We start from the raw sequence: 17,866 nt of genomic DNA, 5'->3' as shown, positions 1-17,866 counted from the left end.
TTTTGCTTTTTTTTTTGTTTGTTTATGTGAATCACTACAGAGGTTCAAGTTTTTTATTTATTCTCATGCTCACAGGTGAACTGCATTATGGCATTAGTAATATAATATGATATGATTGTGCTGATTAGATGACAACCCCTTTTTAAGCAGACAGTAATGGGTCAAGGGTGAGCATCTTCATGGAACAGGAGTCGAGGGTGAACGAGGACTTCCTGATTGAGTCTGGCCAATTTATTCAAAGCACTGGACACATAATAAAAGGGAAGGTTATTCTTCTTTTCGTTGGTTTTATTCGCATGTGTGCTTGTGAGGTAGATGTCTTTGGGTTGGGTTGTTCTTTCTACTAAATAGCAGTTCCAGGCACAAGGGACGGTGAGCTTGGAAATGTGAATTGCAAGGCTGTAGTGTTGGAGTAGCTGCATGCATGACATGGGATTAAGAACAGGGATATACTGATTTTTAATTGAAGTGATCCTTGCCTGTTTGTTTTTAGGGCCGTGTGAGTGTGGTGTGTATATTGTTTTGTTATCGGTGTGGGAGGCACCAATTGTTTATTTTTTCCCCTTTCCCTTTGTATTTCCCTTTTCCTGGTTAGTTATAAGGATTGGGTGCACTGAGTGAGTGGAGGGGCTGGGTGAATTCCATGTGGCCCAGTTAACTCTTGTGTGCATTTTTTATTTTTTTTTTTACTGCTGAACTGATCATGACTTCTGTGTGCTGTGGTTTCATAATATTCGGGAGGGATTGCTATGTTTTTTTTTAAATATATATATATTACATTGGGAATGAAATTGAGATTTGCAGTGAAGGTGGAACCAACTAAGGCTGTATAATCACTGAAATCTCTCCCTTTATTTTGCATCTACCTTTTGGATGTCCTTTGGATGTCTTTGATAAATTGAAGTCAGATTCAGACTGCTGTGTGTGTGTGTATGTCTCAGACAGGTTCGAAAATTCATAAGCTGAGTAATGGACAAATGGCTACCACAACATTTTCACTATAATTTGCTATAATTTGAGGATACTTCTCATCTGGTCTATGTTATGCTAACCTGCTAATGTGGTGTTTAAAGTTTAGATCTCAGTCAAATGTAATGCCTAGGTTTTTGATATGGTGTTGGGGCCCAGATATGCTTTTGAGTCTGGCCCTCATAACCATTCCCAATGATAACCTGTCATTGTTGAATTCAGGAAATTAAGGAATTGTTGTCTAGCAAATAAAAAATCAAGTCAATGGGACCCCACAGATCGGCAGCAATGGCATCTATAATTGTATGTCAATACTGTTGAAAATATATTTACTGATGACTCTGGCCAATGGATGCATATAGACATTACAGAGTGCTGGTCTCACAATTGAACTTTGGGCGACACTACAGGCACATAGCATTTAGAGATGTTCTCACTCTGTGCGACAAGAAACTCACAGCTGGTCAGATATGACTGGTACCAGTTTAGAGCAATTGCAATAATCAGTATACAGTGGTCAGATGTAGCACTGAAGTTCAGAGGAACCAATATAAATGGGTTACCAGTATCAAGATTTAACCTAATAGATAATTTAGGAAATTAGTGTGATTTACATTTACTTATATTTCTGCCATTTAGCTGATGCTTTTATCCAAAGCAATTTTCAATTATCAATGAACAATTTAAGAAGTTTAGGGTTAAGGGTCTTGCACAGGGTCCCAACAGTGGCAACTTGGCAATGGTGGGGCTTGAACTGGAAAGCTAGTCAACAATGTTAACCACTAATCATTCAATTCATTACTGTTTACTGTAATCTTGTAACTGAGGAGATGCCATCTTCGCTATGATCTTTGCCAAGAATGGAATATTGGAGACTGGTCTATAATGGTTTTGAGGGGTCCATTTCACTTTTTGCTATTTTACTCTGTGGGTAATTTCCTTGTTTAATTTCAGTCTCTGAGAAAGCAAAGTGCTTCTGGTATGCTATAACCTAGCAGGTCAGTGGGGGGGCTACTCTTAATGGAAAAGAATTTACAGCCAAAAAATCAGCACATTCATCACACATCATTAGAAAGTTTTAATGAGATCTGGGGAGAGTGGTTAACCACTCTATCAATTGTAGTAAAAAGAGATTTGGGTTATCTCAGTGGCTTTCAGTTAGACTAGAAAAGTAGGCTGCCTTTTCAATGCTAATCTGCTTGTTGAGCGCAGTTTGCACATTGCAATATATATCAAAGTGTTCAACAAGTTGCTCTATTGTGAAGGCCATATTAGTTAAAAACCTAACACAAAAGACCAGTAGTGTTTAAAACATGATACCTCAGTTTGCTTCCTTTTAACATAACCAGGGTAAATTTAACAGAACCACTAATGCTCATCCAGTTCTTCTGACAATGGCACCAACTACTGCACAGAACCAGAATAGTAAACTGGCATAGCTTGGTTCCTGACATATCAGTCTTCTTCTTATGATTGTGGAATTATAAGAATATATATTTTCTACTTTTGTATTACCTAGAGTATACAATCTATGTCTGACTCAAAATGGAACACTGATTTAAGTGGCTTTGTGCACCAGGAGCATGATGAGCTATTCCCATCTCCATCAGGAAGAGAAGACCCAAGAGGCCTGTAAAACTGACTTATCAGCTTGTCCCAGGCCATACCAAACACAGTTTATATCTAAGGAAAAAAAAAAAAAATCTAAAAAATAAATAAATTTTATATATATATATATTATCACAGTATATATTAGATCAGGTAGGAAATTGGAGACATCTCCAAGATTAGTGTGACAATACAGGAGACGTATCTGCTCTAGCTGTGGCATTTTCTAGTTGTCCATCTGACATATTTATTCTTGTAATAAAGTTAATTTTAAATATTTGTTATCCTAGAAAATATATGTGGGAGAAGGAAAAGAATACTCCATACTCCATTTGGCAAGCCAGCCAGGAGTGCAACATCCAGAGGAAAAATGCTTGTCACTACAGGGAAAAGGTGATCTCCTGCCTGTGTGGTGATTCTCCTGCCTGTGTAGTCTGCCTGGTACTCACTCCACTGAAGCATGTTGAAACCTTACTGGAGCACAATCACAGACTTGATGTTGGTATGAGACAAAAGTGTGCAGATGGCATTATACAAATAGGCTCATTGACTGTAAGAAGAAGTAAAGAGCAGGACTGTGAAAAAAAAGACTCACTGCCTGAGTAAGGCGGTTAAAATTCCTACAGTAAAAAGCACACGGATGAAGGTGGTTAAAATTCCTGGCGTCAGAGAACCCGTGGGCAGTTCAATAGTTTCTACTCCAGAAAAGGCTTTATTTGGGTTTCGGTTGTTGGATAGAATTGTTTGCATAAAAGGCCTTGTGTATTTGATGTTGTGTTCACTGAATGTTTGTTGTTGTGTCATGTTAATTTGATGATGTATTGTTGGGGCTGTGAAGTAACTAGAAGTGATTTTGATGTATGAGTAAGTGAGTGAGTGTATGAGTGTGAATAACGATCAGCAATTAGGTTTAGAGAAAAACATAATTGCTATGTTTTGTGTACTTGTATATTGTGTTTGGGTAGTGGAAAAAACTTTTATGTAATTTTATGTAATAATCTAAAAGGAGAGGGAATTAAAAGCAGGAAGCAGAATGCCAATGCAAGTCTCTGGGGTCTTTTAAAACAGAAACAAAACTGAAACAAAAACATAAAGAACAAGAATAAACTACACTAGACTAAATGATGTAGCAAACTGTGAAACAGGTAGTACTTGTGATAAAGCACAGCATGTTAAACATAGGGTCAAACACTATTGACAACACAGGGATTTAAATACACACCTTAACATGGGCTTTGACAAGGGACAGATGTGTAACTAACAGGATAAGGATGTGGTAATGAGGGAAAACACACACACACACACACACACACAGAGAGAGATAAAATGATATAAACACAAAGGCCATAAGCTGAGAAACTACAGTTTAGGGGTAAATCAAGGAGGGTGCCGTTACATAAAAAAGTTCAGTGTGGTGCATAAAAAATCCAATTTTGGTTAGAAAGGCCCTATTTATAGAATGAATTAGAAGAGTACAATTTATTAGAGGACATACATGATAAACTGTAGAGACCTATGGATTGATGTAAGTCTGCAGAGAAAATGAATTGCTGACTTATGCTTAGAAAATCAAGACTTAGTTTCATATCCAATAGGTAGTGAGGTGTCTAAAATATTGGCTAGGTTGACATGGCTTTCTATGTATGAAATACTAAGATCAGATTTCCCATTTCATCCTGGATTTCAGTACTGAATATACTTAACAGTGACATAGTTGTCGAAGACAAAAGACAATGAACCTTGAATTTCATAACCATTCTGCTCCTTCCTCACTCATAGTTAAAATCAGGACAACAAAAAGACTTAGCTGGAACAAACCAGTGATCTGCCACAAACCATAGGCTAACCATACTGATAGCTATACTCCTAGTTTGAGGGAATTTTAAGTGTGTTTGTTGCTGTCCTTTCTCAAATGGTTTATGCATTTTTACTTTCCTTTTATCTTTTGCTCAATCTTAGCATTTTTTACCTCTTGTTTCAGCCTGGACTTTATGTTTGTAAGAATGCCTGGCTCTGGACTGTTTTTTGTCCAATTCATATCCTACTTCCACTATTTGGACTGGTCATAGACATACTCGGGGTAATGACTACTCGAGAAATAAACCTTAGCCTTCTTCATCCTTATTGCAAATTAGATGTTTATGGACATTCCTCTGTTGTGCATCACACCAAAGCTACACTAATCAATAACCTTATCATACAGAAACACTTAATATTTTTAATGTTTGCATACAGTAGTTGTTATTGTTTACAATTATTAAGTAAAGCTAAAAAAAGCAGAAGAAAAGAAGAAGACACTAAAAGCCGTATCTGGCCATTTGGCTCCAGTGTGATTCCAGCATCAACATGACAGTGATTGGGTCCTGTATCATCACTGATGAACTTATTGGCCATTTTCAAGTGCAAGTATAGGGTTACAGTTAGGAGTACCACACCTTCCTGACAACAGGTCAACAGATTATGGTGGAAGAGTAAGTAAAACAATTATATTTGTACCAAACAATGCCCATCTCATGCTTTCCACTGTACCCATCAAAGATTCAAGAAAAAGGGATTTGCTGATGATGAGATTATGTCCAGCTTCTCACCCAATTTATTGAAGACAGCATGTTTATTCAGGTTAACATCAATATTATGTCTGGATGGCAGTCAGTATTTGTGCAAACACAATTTGAAAAAGCTCACCAGTTCTGTAATTTGTATCTATTACTGAAAGAATCCTACACAGACAAATAGATGCATATTGGACATTCTATGTTGGATTTGTGAAGAATTTGTAGTTTGAAAGGTCTTACTTTTGTGCCATTTGTATACCTAATTACAAATGTTGAATTTTCACATCTAGTTGACATTGTTTTTGTTACATATTGTCCAGCATAAGAATTGGTAACAAAAGAGTGATTTTTTTTTCTGACTACCTTTACTAATCTACCAATACTTGTAAACAGTGTTTTATCAATAAAAGCACACTAAAATGTTGTAGTTATGTATACTTGTAAACTGTTTTGTAAATAAAAATAAGAAAATAGACTAAATGGTGATTGAACTCAAACAGAAATGTCAAAAGGGTTACTTTTACTGACAACATTTTTATGTTTGTTATGTTATGCACTTTTATGCATCCCACAGTTTGAAAACTGACACTTGCATAAGAATTCTGAACACCCTGTAGACCCTGACCCTACCTCTCTTCTCAAGGCCAATGTGCATGCTATCTCTACTCCAGTTGCTCACTTGAGAAATAGAAATTCTGGTTTTATTCCTTGTACCATCAAGATTGTGCATCTACAGCACATGATGTCTCTGCTGAAGCACAACAATCATCAGAGAAGCATCCCGCCCAGTCTGCTACTTCCTCACCATGCTCTTCTCTGGAAAGTGATCCAAGTTCTTCAGTACGTGCACATCAAGGCTCCTAAACAGCTTCTACCCCAATGCCATCATAGAACTGAACTCCAAATGAAAGGCCTCTATCTATCTGACAGAAACATCCATATCCGTTAGGCACCACTCCACTGGTAACCCAGAATGCAGAACGACAAACACTGTGTGCAATATGAAACCAGTGTGCAATAATTCTAAGATTGTGGCTGTCACACCTGTTTTGAAAAAACCCAGCTTTGACTAACTTTCTCTTAGGAGCTATTGACCCATATCCAACCATCCTTTTACCCCACTTAACCCCCATTGACAATGGGGGTGAGTGCAGCTCATATCAATGAAGTTCAACCATTTAGGTTTGAGCCAGAGACAGAAGCTCCACAAGAACAACGGAGAATAACCAAACCTAGTCGTCACAATTAATTCAGAATTAATTCATCTGGACTGCTAAGTTTACCATTTACGTTAGCCATTATGCTGAAAACTCATCACAAAATGAAAAAGTTTTACTAAAGGTAATCGTGTCTATTAAGCGTCATTTATAGTAAGGTTTTCATACTTACAATAGATGCCACATTTGGCTCGGCAAGTGTCATCAAAAGCACGTAATTGAGGTGTTTCACAAACGTAAATAAGCCATTTAAATCGATAACAACAAACCTAATTTGCTTTAAATCAGACGAGTAACAAGTCACGACCAAATTAAAAATGAAAACTCAAATTGTCAGTACCCATGTATTTGTTTACAAGCAAACGTTGATTCAGACTGAGAACAATATCTGCACCACGGAGCACTCTATTCTAATTCTAGTTTTATTTGCCTACTCCACTTGCCCTAGATGTACATGCGCCATGCGTTCCCATGTTAACAGTTGACTAAAGTGTCTGCTGCAGTGACTATGACCAGACCCGCTTTGCTCGTGAGGAAGTTAATGTGCCGTGCATTACCATGCATCCTGGATTTGCTGTGGTCTGTTTGGATGTACATGTACTAAGAACAGCATACTATGCATACAGACAAGACTATATGGAGGACGCACAACAATTGCACAGTAAGTAACAATGCTAGTAAGTGAAGGTTTCATCAGTGTAAGCAATAAGAATGTGAATTTATTTTTATTGTTTATAAGATTTGACTTCAATTTTTGTCTTCTCTTATTCAGAAGATTTAGGTACATTGCTAACGGAAAATGTATCATCTGTTGGAACAGGGAATTCCTAGGAAGACTCAGCAGAATACCAATCCCCTCTTTTGTTGTCAATCACATAGGGCAAACGTTTCCAAATGAACATGGATTACCATAGACAGGTTTCCGATTGCCATGAAAAAAAGCACAACTACATTTTTTTGTTTTATTTTTCATGCCAAAATGATTTAATTGTTACTGTTTGTGCATATCAACCAGTCCTACTGGTTTCTGCTCAAAGAGAAACATGTAGAAATGATCATTTCAACAGTTCTTACTGTTCTATAACTGAACATTTTGAAGCTAATGAATTGAGATAAAATATGGCATGAAACCATAGAAAAATGTCTGGTCAATCAAATAAAATAAAACAAATATTTATCAGTTATTGTTTCAGTTATTTCCACCAAAAGAGACATATTTCAAAAATGTAAACACAAAACCTCCAATCACCAGCTAATCTATATAAAGTTTGAACTTTTTAAATTTTATCTGTAAAGCAGCAAGAGTTTTAGGACAGCAATTTTAATATTGTATCATTAAAAGAAATGTATCTTAATTGTTGGAAACAACTAATTACAAAATTCATAAACAATGAATGGTAGCTCATTTTTAAACTTTGACAAATAAGACAACTGCTATCTCTTTGTCTGGGTGGGCCATAGCAGCAGACAGCATCTATCTATACAAGAATAGAATTTTTAATTTTCCCCAGGGATTATTACTCACTCTGTGTGGGCATGGTTTTGAGTTTACAAACTGAGTAGTCTCCTTTTTTGAATTTTGGATAGAGGATGAACCACTGTGGTCAGCCGTATTTCCGTACAGCTTGCAATCAGGAACCGCTGTCGGGAGCATTGTATTGCAGTCCAGAAACAATACATCTGTTAAAAAGAGCTCAGGTTATGGTGTTATACACACAAACTCAAAAACATTTTTACTAATAGCTTTAATGTTTACTAGTAAGTATTACTTCAGTACAACCTTTATGGCGATTATGGATTACAGGGCAAGAAAATAAAAAGTCTCACCTGGCATGTATTCCCGAGTCGTGGAAGCTGGCGTGTTTATGTACGATATACAAGATGACTGCAGGATAAGATTCAAGTGAGGAGGTCTAGAAAGCTTAGAAATATCACTTAGGAGGAGACTTCGATGAAGAATCTTCTCCAGACCAACACAGCTGGCAGAGTCTACAATAAAATAATTGAAAGATTTAACAGCTTCCAGCCAGTATAAAGGAGTTGATATTCATCTCTACAAAACTCTGCATTAGTTGAAGAAGTTAGAACTAGAAAACACTGATCCAGCAATACAAATCCAACAGCAGTGTTTTCCACTTTGGAACCATCATCTCTCTGTCTGTTTCTCAGTACGAAGAAGCTAAAGACGCATCTGACCAATACAGATGATTTATTACTGAAGCCTTCAACCAGCTGACATTTGCACTTTCCCTTTGCTTTCCATTGCTATCAATATTTTTTTTTCTAAAGTTGCGATAAAGTTAATGTATACACAAAGATACACATATGCAACATTTTGGATATTCCTGTTCAAATTGTGCTTATTCATTTCCTAACCTCTGCCAATTGTAGTGCACAATTTGTATTTATTAGCTAAATTTAACAGCAAAAAAGGAAATATTAAATCTACCAATACAAAGAATTACAAAGCATTTCTAAAGAGGATGTGTTTACTTATATAAAATCAACATATATGTAATGTAGCCAGAGGAGCCTAAAACATCTGCAGATGGTACATACCTACAGAATGTCTTATTCTATCATAGAAATTAGGTAATGAAGTTACCAACACAACTGTAAAAACCTGCTTTTTTTGCTGTTTTACAAAAACTGCTAACTGAAACTTGACTTCCTTCAACATTTTAATAGTAAATTATTTAAGAGTATCTGAAAAATGAAATGCTATTTAGCTTTGGATGTATGCCAAACGTCAAATCTGTGGACTACAGCTGGCCAGTTCTCTGCAATTGTCAAACTGCAGAATGGGTCAGTCATTAATTAACATTGCTACTTGCAGTTCTTGTGCACCTTAGACCTTCGAGTTCACACTATGCAGAGCTTTTGACTTCATTACTCTGCAGTAAAAAGTAAATTCAAGTATGCCATTTAAAAATGAACCAGATTATAAAAAGTATTACACTAACATCATACCATCAATGCATATATGATTTAAGGTTACCCACATTCAGCAATACAGCAAATAGTAATATTACCTGCTTACCCGCACAACTTCAGTGTGAAGTTCCAAAACTGAAATTGTTCCATTTGCCACCAAAGTTATACGAGGGGCAGGTATGAGAGATGTGTAGCACAGTGTCATTATGTACAGAGACAGAAGGCCTCGTTTGTTCTGTACAACAAAGGCATATTTGTAAGAACTGCAAAAGCTGAGACTGTATTTCTTTTCCTTGCTTTCAGAGGGCATATGAACTACTTCTTCTTCCTCTTCAGGTGGGAAGTAATCTTTATCAATCTCTTAAGCAATAAACTATTCACTCTCCACTTCATCTTCCTTTTCAGAAATGTTCTCTGACATTAAGTTGCACTGGACGGCACATGACTCCATTACTCCGAATATGGTTTGACAGCCTGTGCAAAACAAACTGTAAGTCAAAATAGCCTTGATGAGTACATCAGTGATGAGTTCATTACATTCATATTCTGTATATGTGAAACACAAGTGTCCAAATATCACTTTTCAAGATGAATTTGGCATGTTCACAAATGATATTTCACAAAAGGAAGATCTCCAGTGGTATAGTTTATTATATACATTTATATACAAAAACAACCCTTTTGGCTTACCATTGCTCTTGGTCCTTGGCTTGACTGTAAACAGATATCCTGAAAGCAGAGGTAGAATCCTCACTCCCAGTGTATTTCATTCCAGGACAGTCCACAGTAATTACCAAAGGCACAGCTGTCTCCATACTCTCTAAAACAGAATCAACTGCTGTGCAGAGTGCTTTGGGCTTTCTCAAACGAGCCTGTAATATGATGAAATAGACTACAATATTATTTGCTCCTCACATTTTTTAGTCAAAACACACACACACACACACACACACACACACACACACACACACACACAAAAACCTGATCACCATCAGTGTAGCAGTATCTAGCCAGCCAGCTATCTTAGCTATCTGGCTATCTACATAAAGAACATTAGAAACGTCACACTGAGCTATTCATGACAATAGCTAGATAGGTAAATGCAAATATTCAGTTATCATCGTTTTAAAAGTGATCTACCCTAAATTCACATTCTTAAGATAATCTATAAATTTCTGTAATGCAACTACACGGAATAGTTGAACCATCAATCTTAGCTAGTCAGTCAGCTACTAATATAGCCTAGCTAGTAAGGCTAGCTAATATTAGCTAATGTCAACTAAAATGGACAAAGTAATTGAGTAACTGAACTTACCCTGTTTACTTCCATGTACACAGAGGCTCTTCTCATTACTTTCTTTACATGCCCGTATTGTTGGAAAAACACCAGTTTTAAGATCCAGCCAGCATGTGACCACAGGTTTCCACATCCCATAGATGTAATCATCATGTGTGAAATTAATACTACAGATAACAGAGCAAACAAATGGTCGTTCCCAATGCACATTTTTAAAGTTGACAAATTTATTCTTTACACACACACACACACACACACACACACACACACACACACACACACACACACACACACACACACACACACACACACACACACACACATATATATATATATATGATATTTGCTGGGGGATCTTTAGGCCATTTGTGCATGGGGGTCCCACTGTACATTGAATTATTAGAAAGACAACACACCTTTTTTGTCATTTTGCATCACCTACAATTCAACTTCTTGAGTTATTGTTCTCCATGTCACACGTATGACATTTATGACAGATTCCAAAGACAGCAGGTGAGGCAAACAGATTCCTATCGATAATCACAGATTAAGAACTCAACTTTTGCTGTATTTTGCTGTATGTACTTTCATATTAGCTGGTGCTTAGCCTTTCCAAAACTTGCAAACTGTACAAGTTGGGCTAAGAGAACAATGAAAACCCTGTTAGAAAAGTGTGTAATAATAATGTATTTCTTAAGGATAGCTATCAAAACAAATAACAAAGAGCCAAGACTAAAGGCATCTAAGACACCACATTTGGCCCCTCATGCATTGCAGAATTTGAAAACATATAAAACAAACATACATCAAATCCAGAAGAGCTGTAAAGAAACTAAGTGTTTTACAGTATGTTACTTTGCTCCAGAGTGAGACCAGAGCCATCCCTGGCAAGTCTCTCTGGGTGGGCTGAATGGTTTCCCCTTATCAACAAAGCACCTCACATTATATGGACATCTAGCCACTAATAAAAGAAGAAGAAGATGTAGAAATGAAAGAGACTTTACATTTAAAGGCAAGGTGAGAAATGCCTGAGATTGTATAACCAGAAATGGAGTCAATTTGCATACGACCCTAAACCAAATCATTGCCCAAAGAAAGAGTGAACAAAACAAGACCAAATGAGAACAAGTCCCACTTTAAACCTGTCTTTACCATCAGCAAACCAAGGTGTCAGCCATAAAAGCATTACCATGAGAAGTGAAGAAAGATGTAGTTACCAAGAGAACCCCCATAATACTCAGACAGTGAAACCACAACTGATCACACGGAGAATAAGGAACTGGACTTTAAACTGAGAACAGAAATAAAACTTGAAGACAACATAAAGAAAAAGTCAAAAACAACAAACAGAAAATAAAATGTTTTCAGGAGAATGCTGTAAAATGCCAAAGCCCTTGCAGAGTTGAACCAGTCACAGAGGATCCCAGACCCTGATATAACACAAGTGGTACACTATTACAGCTACTGAAAATAGTTTGTGTGCTGCTTCAGAAAATACTGCTCCAAAACAGATCAGAAATCAAAAGAAGTGTGAGAGTGAGACAGGAACACATTCAACAGTCACAAGAAGTAAAGTCCAGGGAGGCAGTGATAGGGAAGAATGTGAACTGGACCTGACAGGTTATGAAACTGATGATTCCTGTGAAGACCCTTCAGCTTTCCAGCTCCTCATATTAATGCTAAGATAAGCCCTAGATATGTACCACAGAGCTTTGCTGACATGAAATGAATGGCCAGTGGACAAGGCTGGAGAAACCACATTTGAGACATGGACTACTTGACAGATTTTGGCACTAGATGACATCAAAGCCATGCTGATGCATGTTACAGGAAAAGACATTAGAAAGAAAATCTCAGAAGCAGGCTTGACCGTAGATGTTAACAGCAAGCATCCTAATGAGAAACCTTTTATTATGCATAGGAATTTATTGTGGGACACGATAAGGGTACAATATCCCACTGACTGGGATCCCTCAAGGCTGGAGCACTGCAAGGTGACTGAACATCAAGGCATTCGGGAAGTTATCATAGATTTCCAAAGTAAATGGAAATAAGATATGGGTGAGCTATAAGACCACAGCATCTCAATTAAAGCATTGTTCCCAATGTCCCTAATATAGACTCTACTGAAAACTGTTCAAGAGAAAATGAACCATGTTGTGGTCCTGAACAAGAAACCCTGATCTGAAATTAAAGAACATATCCATCATGTCAACAGATACAGACAGAAAAAAAGACTCTGAATTGTTAACCAAACTGTTAAAGAAACAACTGGCAGAAAAGAGCAAGATGGAGAATAAGAAATCAGCCAATGTACAGTCATTTGCAAACATTTGCCAAGACCAGAGGAGCCTCAAGGTCCAATGTCCCCAAATACCCTAGATGATACTATCTCTGCCTCATCACCTGTCTATGTGCAAGATATAATAACCGTGCTTTTCACCTTTTGTGTAACCCACTACTGACCATTTTATTACTAAACATGACAACTGCAGGAAACCATGAACATGAGACATTTTGTTCCCAAAAAGGACACATTCCAGATGCCTCAGGCCCATTTGAACAGATTTATAAGAACTTTATTGATATGACAGAAAGGAAGAAAGGGAAACAATAGCAATAAACAGTGAAAGACGGATTATCTAGGTGGGTGTAGGCCTTTTCATCAAACTAAAACGGTGTGCAAACAGTTGCACGGGAAGTAATTCCAATATTTGGGATTCCCAAGATAGTCAGCTTGCGTACAGGCAGGCATTTTGCAAACAGCATGATTAGCTGGCTAACAAACCAAGTGGGCATCAAACACAAGGTCTTCTTTGTGTACTGCCCACAAGCAGGACTGGTAGACAGAGACAAATGGGACAAACTAAATTCAAACTGGCAAAAATGTACCAGGACACTGGATTGAATTTGGTAGGTGCGTTACCCCCTTGTCCTGATGAGCATAAGGTGCACAAAACATATGCACAGATGCACACATATGACCGCACATGAAATACTCATTGGAAGCCCAATGCCAATTCCTTATGAAAGGCCAAAGTTTCTTGGCTTGCATCTGCAACAAGTGGAAACTGAGTTGTCAAAATACTTGATAAAACTAATTTCTATACATCAGTCTTTATATCACCATATAAACGAAGTCAGTTTACCTCACAAAGAACCAGAGAAACATGACAACCTGCCAAAGCTAGACACCTGTGACGAACTGTCTTTATGACGGTATATCAACGAAAGTAGACTGAACCTAGGGTCCAGGGAACAGATGCAGTCTTACCAACAGCTACAGCAGTTAACACTCTTTTACATTGGCTTTATTTTAAATCACTAACATATTGATATTAATGCTTGTGATTTGTGGTGATCTTCATGGTGACAGTACCTACCTATGTATCGATGTAAACAAGAAGATCTAAAAACAACAATGTAACTACAGAAATTAACGAAAGTGTTGATGTTTCTTACTCCAAGTATTTTGATTTAAGGTATTCAACTGAGAAGTCATATTCACATAAGCTAGTGCTTTGCTGAAGGTAATGACTACACAATCGCACACAAAAGCGGGTAAGACAGGAATTTTACTTTGAATGGTAATATGAAGAGGGTTTATTGCCCATCTATTTTTTTTATCCTATGAATAAGAATCATGACGTTACAAAATATTCTAGTTATTGAGCATATAGATTAATGCTAATTATTGTAAATTATTATTGTCAATGTAATGACTGGAGGGGGGAGTATGGAATAATAAGCACAATATACATTTTCTACTTTTATATTACATACAATAGTGCATTATAATGTATACAATCTATTTCTGTTTTAAAACGTGACTTGAGACGGAATGCTGAATTGAGTTTTGCATGTGTTTGATTTCAAGCGGCCATGGGCGCCAGGAGCGTGCTGAGCTCCACTCATTGCTATCAGGAAGAGATGTAAACACATTGGAACCTAGAGTATACATCTGAGCTATATGCATCCATGCTGATGAGGAGAGAAAGTGGAGACATCTGTGAGGTTAGTCTGACTCAATACGCAAGCCCTATCTGCCATAGATTCATTCTTTTCACATTTTTTAGCCAACCAGCTGACTCCAGTAAACTAGATTATTGGAGCTAAAGGGATCTAAAGGGATCCTAATAGGATAAGGAGCAAATAAACAGAGTTAAAGTGAGTTAGGAAAATTAGAATAAGCCAATCAGGAAAGACAATGATTTAGGAACATTACAGTAAGCCAATCAGAGAAGGCAAGGACACCTCACCTTTAGAAAATCCTGTAGAGTATTTAAGAACATGCATCACCATCAGCTAATCATTGTTCGCTCTTGAGACCGACTTCCTTTGTTATTTGTAATAAAGTTCTGTTTATATTTTAATTTGTAATTTTGCTTATCCTCTAATCTACATGGGAAAAGGAAAATAATCCTCCATGAATACACTTGATTGTCAATTGATGATTACATCACTCAAGCACAATTAAACCCAATGGCACAAGTAGAATTGGTATTATTTGGTCCTGCATGAACTTACCCATGCTGTTTTTGAGAATTATCACTGTAGGCAGGATTTACTCAGAGACAGACTGATCATGCATGATTTCATAGTTCTGATAACAGATATGTGGGAGACATCAGCCACATGGTTGGGCAGGGTAAACCTAGCACAAGCTTTGCTCAAAATTAGGACCACACAAAGTACAACAAAAGGGGATAAATTTTGGTGAAGTACATGTGGACATGGAAAGTCACAAATAATTATTTCCAAGCATATTGTGTGCTTACAAGAGCAGCATTAACCTAATTACAAAGCACTCAACGATTTATGCTCCCTAAGGCTTTCGAGCGGTAGTAAGTAGAATGTCAAGGGGGCATCTGGAAGATTTCAGCAGTGATATCACTTTTGTATGCGTTCCAAGATTAATAGCTGAAAAAGTGAAGATTAAGAGTAAACAGTCAATGGGGTGAAATGCTCACTTCTTTTCCGGCAGTAGTTTTATTGTTATAGAACACTGTGTAGTTGTGTATTGCACACACAGAGCTAGTCGCTATGAAAAGATGGTGCATGAAAGTTGCAGTTAAATGGGGGTTTGCATCAGCAGGTTCTGTGAATAAACTTCTTGTGGGATTGAGAGTGGCCAGATCCCTGAACAGTGGAATCAGAGATCAGAACAAACCCCAGGCAGGGGGCACATAGTAAACCAGTCCAGCACCAAGGAGAGGGTCCCTGGCACAACCTGGAATTAATGCAAGAGACCGGGTTCCCAGAGGAGCCACAGTGCCACACAGGTAGGATGACATGACACTGAGTCACCACAGATGGTGAGGCATTTTGCTGAGTCATTAAACACATCTCATGGCTAGACTGCAGTTGATTCCTATCTGACTGTGTGCTGAAGCATTCATCTGAATCGATAAATTGTGTTGGACGTGATGCTCGTGGGGATCCATAATAGTGTGGTTCTGGCAGACATCATGTGAGATAATGCTGAACATCAGACCAAATGTCAACAAGTGGAGAATTTGGTAGCGAGACTGATGCAGAAATGACTCCCTCGTCTCTCTGCCTGTTTCACAAACACACACACACTTATACACAGAATGCATTAAAAATATTTGTGGTAGGCCAGTTGGCTTTTATTCAACATTTAACTACATTTATTTGCAAGGTTTGTGTGTGTGTGTGTGTGTGTGTGTGTGTGTGTTTCAGTGTAAGATCTGAATATTGAACATGTAGCTTTAATGGAAGATCAGCATTACTTTAACAGATAAAACGTCATGTCACTCAGCTAAGTGGCTATCAGTGGACCACGATTTGGTAGGTTCCCGAAGTCTTCGGTAAAAGAACACAAGTTGGGAGGATCTGACACATTCCGGTAAAGGAGCACTATTTGGTATCTTCCTGCCCTTGGTGCAGGATAGGGAAGCTAGCGCAGCTGTCGCCATGGAGACAGCGATGAAACTCTGCCGCAGTAAACATGGCATCAGCAGAGTCCCATTAAAACTCACATGCACACACGCACTCATCCGTGTACACACACACACACACACACAACACGTTCTAGCTCAAAATACAACTGTGTGACGTCGATTTGACACTCGCATTGAACATTCAACATTTGTATATAATCTCTGCTCACTTCTCTCCAACTCTATCGCCACCTCTCTCCATCTGTCTCTCTCTCTCTCTCTCTTTCTCTCTCAGGAGGGAGGGCTGGAATCCAAGAAACTAAAAGTGCTTGTCCAGATAAATTAACAGAACGTGACAGAGAGATCCAGGACACTCCCCCTCCTTTTTACTGCATGCACACGCACAAACACACATACACACACACACACACACACCTGGCCAAATCATTGACAAAACCATCATCAACTTAAAGAAAGAAAGGAAGCGTGTGCAAGAAGAGATGACATCCTCGTGGCTTGCCCTTTGAGCTGTGCTGGAAGGTAAATGCAGGAGAAGAATATGACAGACTCACATTCGTATCTTGATATGGGTGTAAAACAAAACACAACTGTCACATGGGATCAGCCAGTAATGGCACACCTGAGAGTGAGTGGGTGGGAACTATCGCTTGATATAACACAGGACACTGCGGGAAACTGAAGGTCAGAAATGAGACAGGTATGTGTGTGTCTTATTACTCTTTATACTCTCTGGTGAATTTCAAAGGTTTTATATTTTGCTTCTAAAACATAGTTAAGTGAACATCGATATTCAAAACACATTACAAGGTCAACCAGAATGAAAGTAGAACCCGTTTATTCTTTGTTTTAAGTGAGCGTAGATGGACTAGAATAAAAGTTCCTCTCCTGAAGTCCTTCATGCCATTTTTTAGAACCTCTAATCACACACCATTTTTTGCCTCTAAAGTTTGTTTTATAAGACAACAACTATTATTTTGTATAAGGAACCTGAACGGAGAAAAGCACAAAAGAGCCCTCCAAAACTCTTTAATCATGACGCGCCAAGAGCAGCTAAATCTTTTTGTGCGACAACCGAGGTTCACTTAAAGGGTTGATCTGCATATTCAGCATGGTCTCATTGGGAAAAAAAATGTTTGGCCTTTAAGATTTTGACTTACTAAAAGTCAGTTACTAACCCAACACTCCATAGGAAAGAAGCTCAATTGGCAGGCCAGGAGTTGCGGTCCATTTTACCAGCCACTCAGATCTTCGTTGTTGCTTGGTGATACTTTTCACAGTATTTGAAATGTCAAGTGAATCATTTGAAACATTTACTATGCAGTTAATTGCCAAGATTTGTTGGGGAGAAGGAATGGGTTTTCA

At 37.9% G+C, this 17,866-nt stretch overlaps 1 protein-coding gene across 8 annotated transcripts in view; it reads right to left on the bottom strand.

Annotated features, from left to right (window-relative positions):
• kcnc3b (potassium voltage-gated channel, Shaw-related subfamily, member 3b) overlaps positions 1-17,866 on the bottom strand; it is a 77,895-nt gene that overhangs the window by 30,712 nt on the left and 29,317 nt on the right. The window contains exons 1-5 of one of the 8 annotated variants that reach the window (XM_081696965.1): positions 10,599-10,745; positions 9,974-10,155; positions 9,382-9,771; positions 8,177-8,338; positions 7,875-8,029 (exon numbers count right to left, since the gene is read on the bottom strand). The exons of 4 other annotated variants lie outside the window; for them this stretch is intronic. In XM_081696965.1, coding sequence (XP_081553091.1) covers positions 7,875-8,029; positions 8,177-8,183 — 162 coding nt within the window. In that variant the 5' untranslated portion in view covers positions 8,184-8,338; positions 9,382-9,771; positions 9,974-10,155; positions 10,599-10,745. Of the gene's footprint in view, positions 1-7,874; positions 8,030-8,176; positions 8,702-9,381; positions 9,772-9,973; positions 10,156-10,598; positions 10,746-17,866 lie in introns of those variants that run through there. 3 more of the 8 variants (XM_081696963.1, XM_081696964.1, XM_081696966.1) reach the window with 3 other exon arrangements.

This window comes from Electrophorus electricus, chromosome 14, assembly GCF_041902795.1.
Source record: "Electrophorus electricus isolate QZ-2024a chromosome 14, ASM4190279v1, whole genome shotgun sequence".
Classification (NCBI taxonomy): domain Eukaryota; kingdom Metazoa; phylum Chordata; class Actinopteri; order Gymnotiformes; family Gymnotidae; genus Electrophorus; species Electrophorus electricus.
This window is presented reverse-complemented; position numbering and strand designations above follow the sequence as displayed.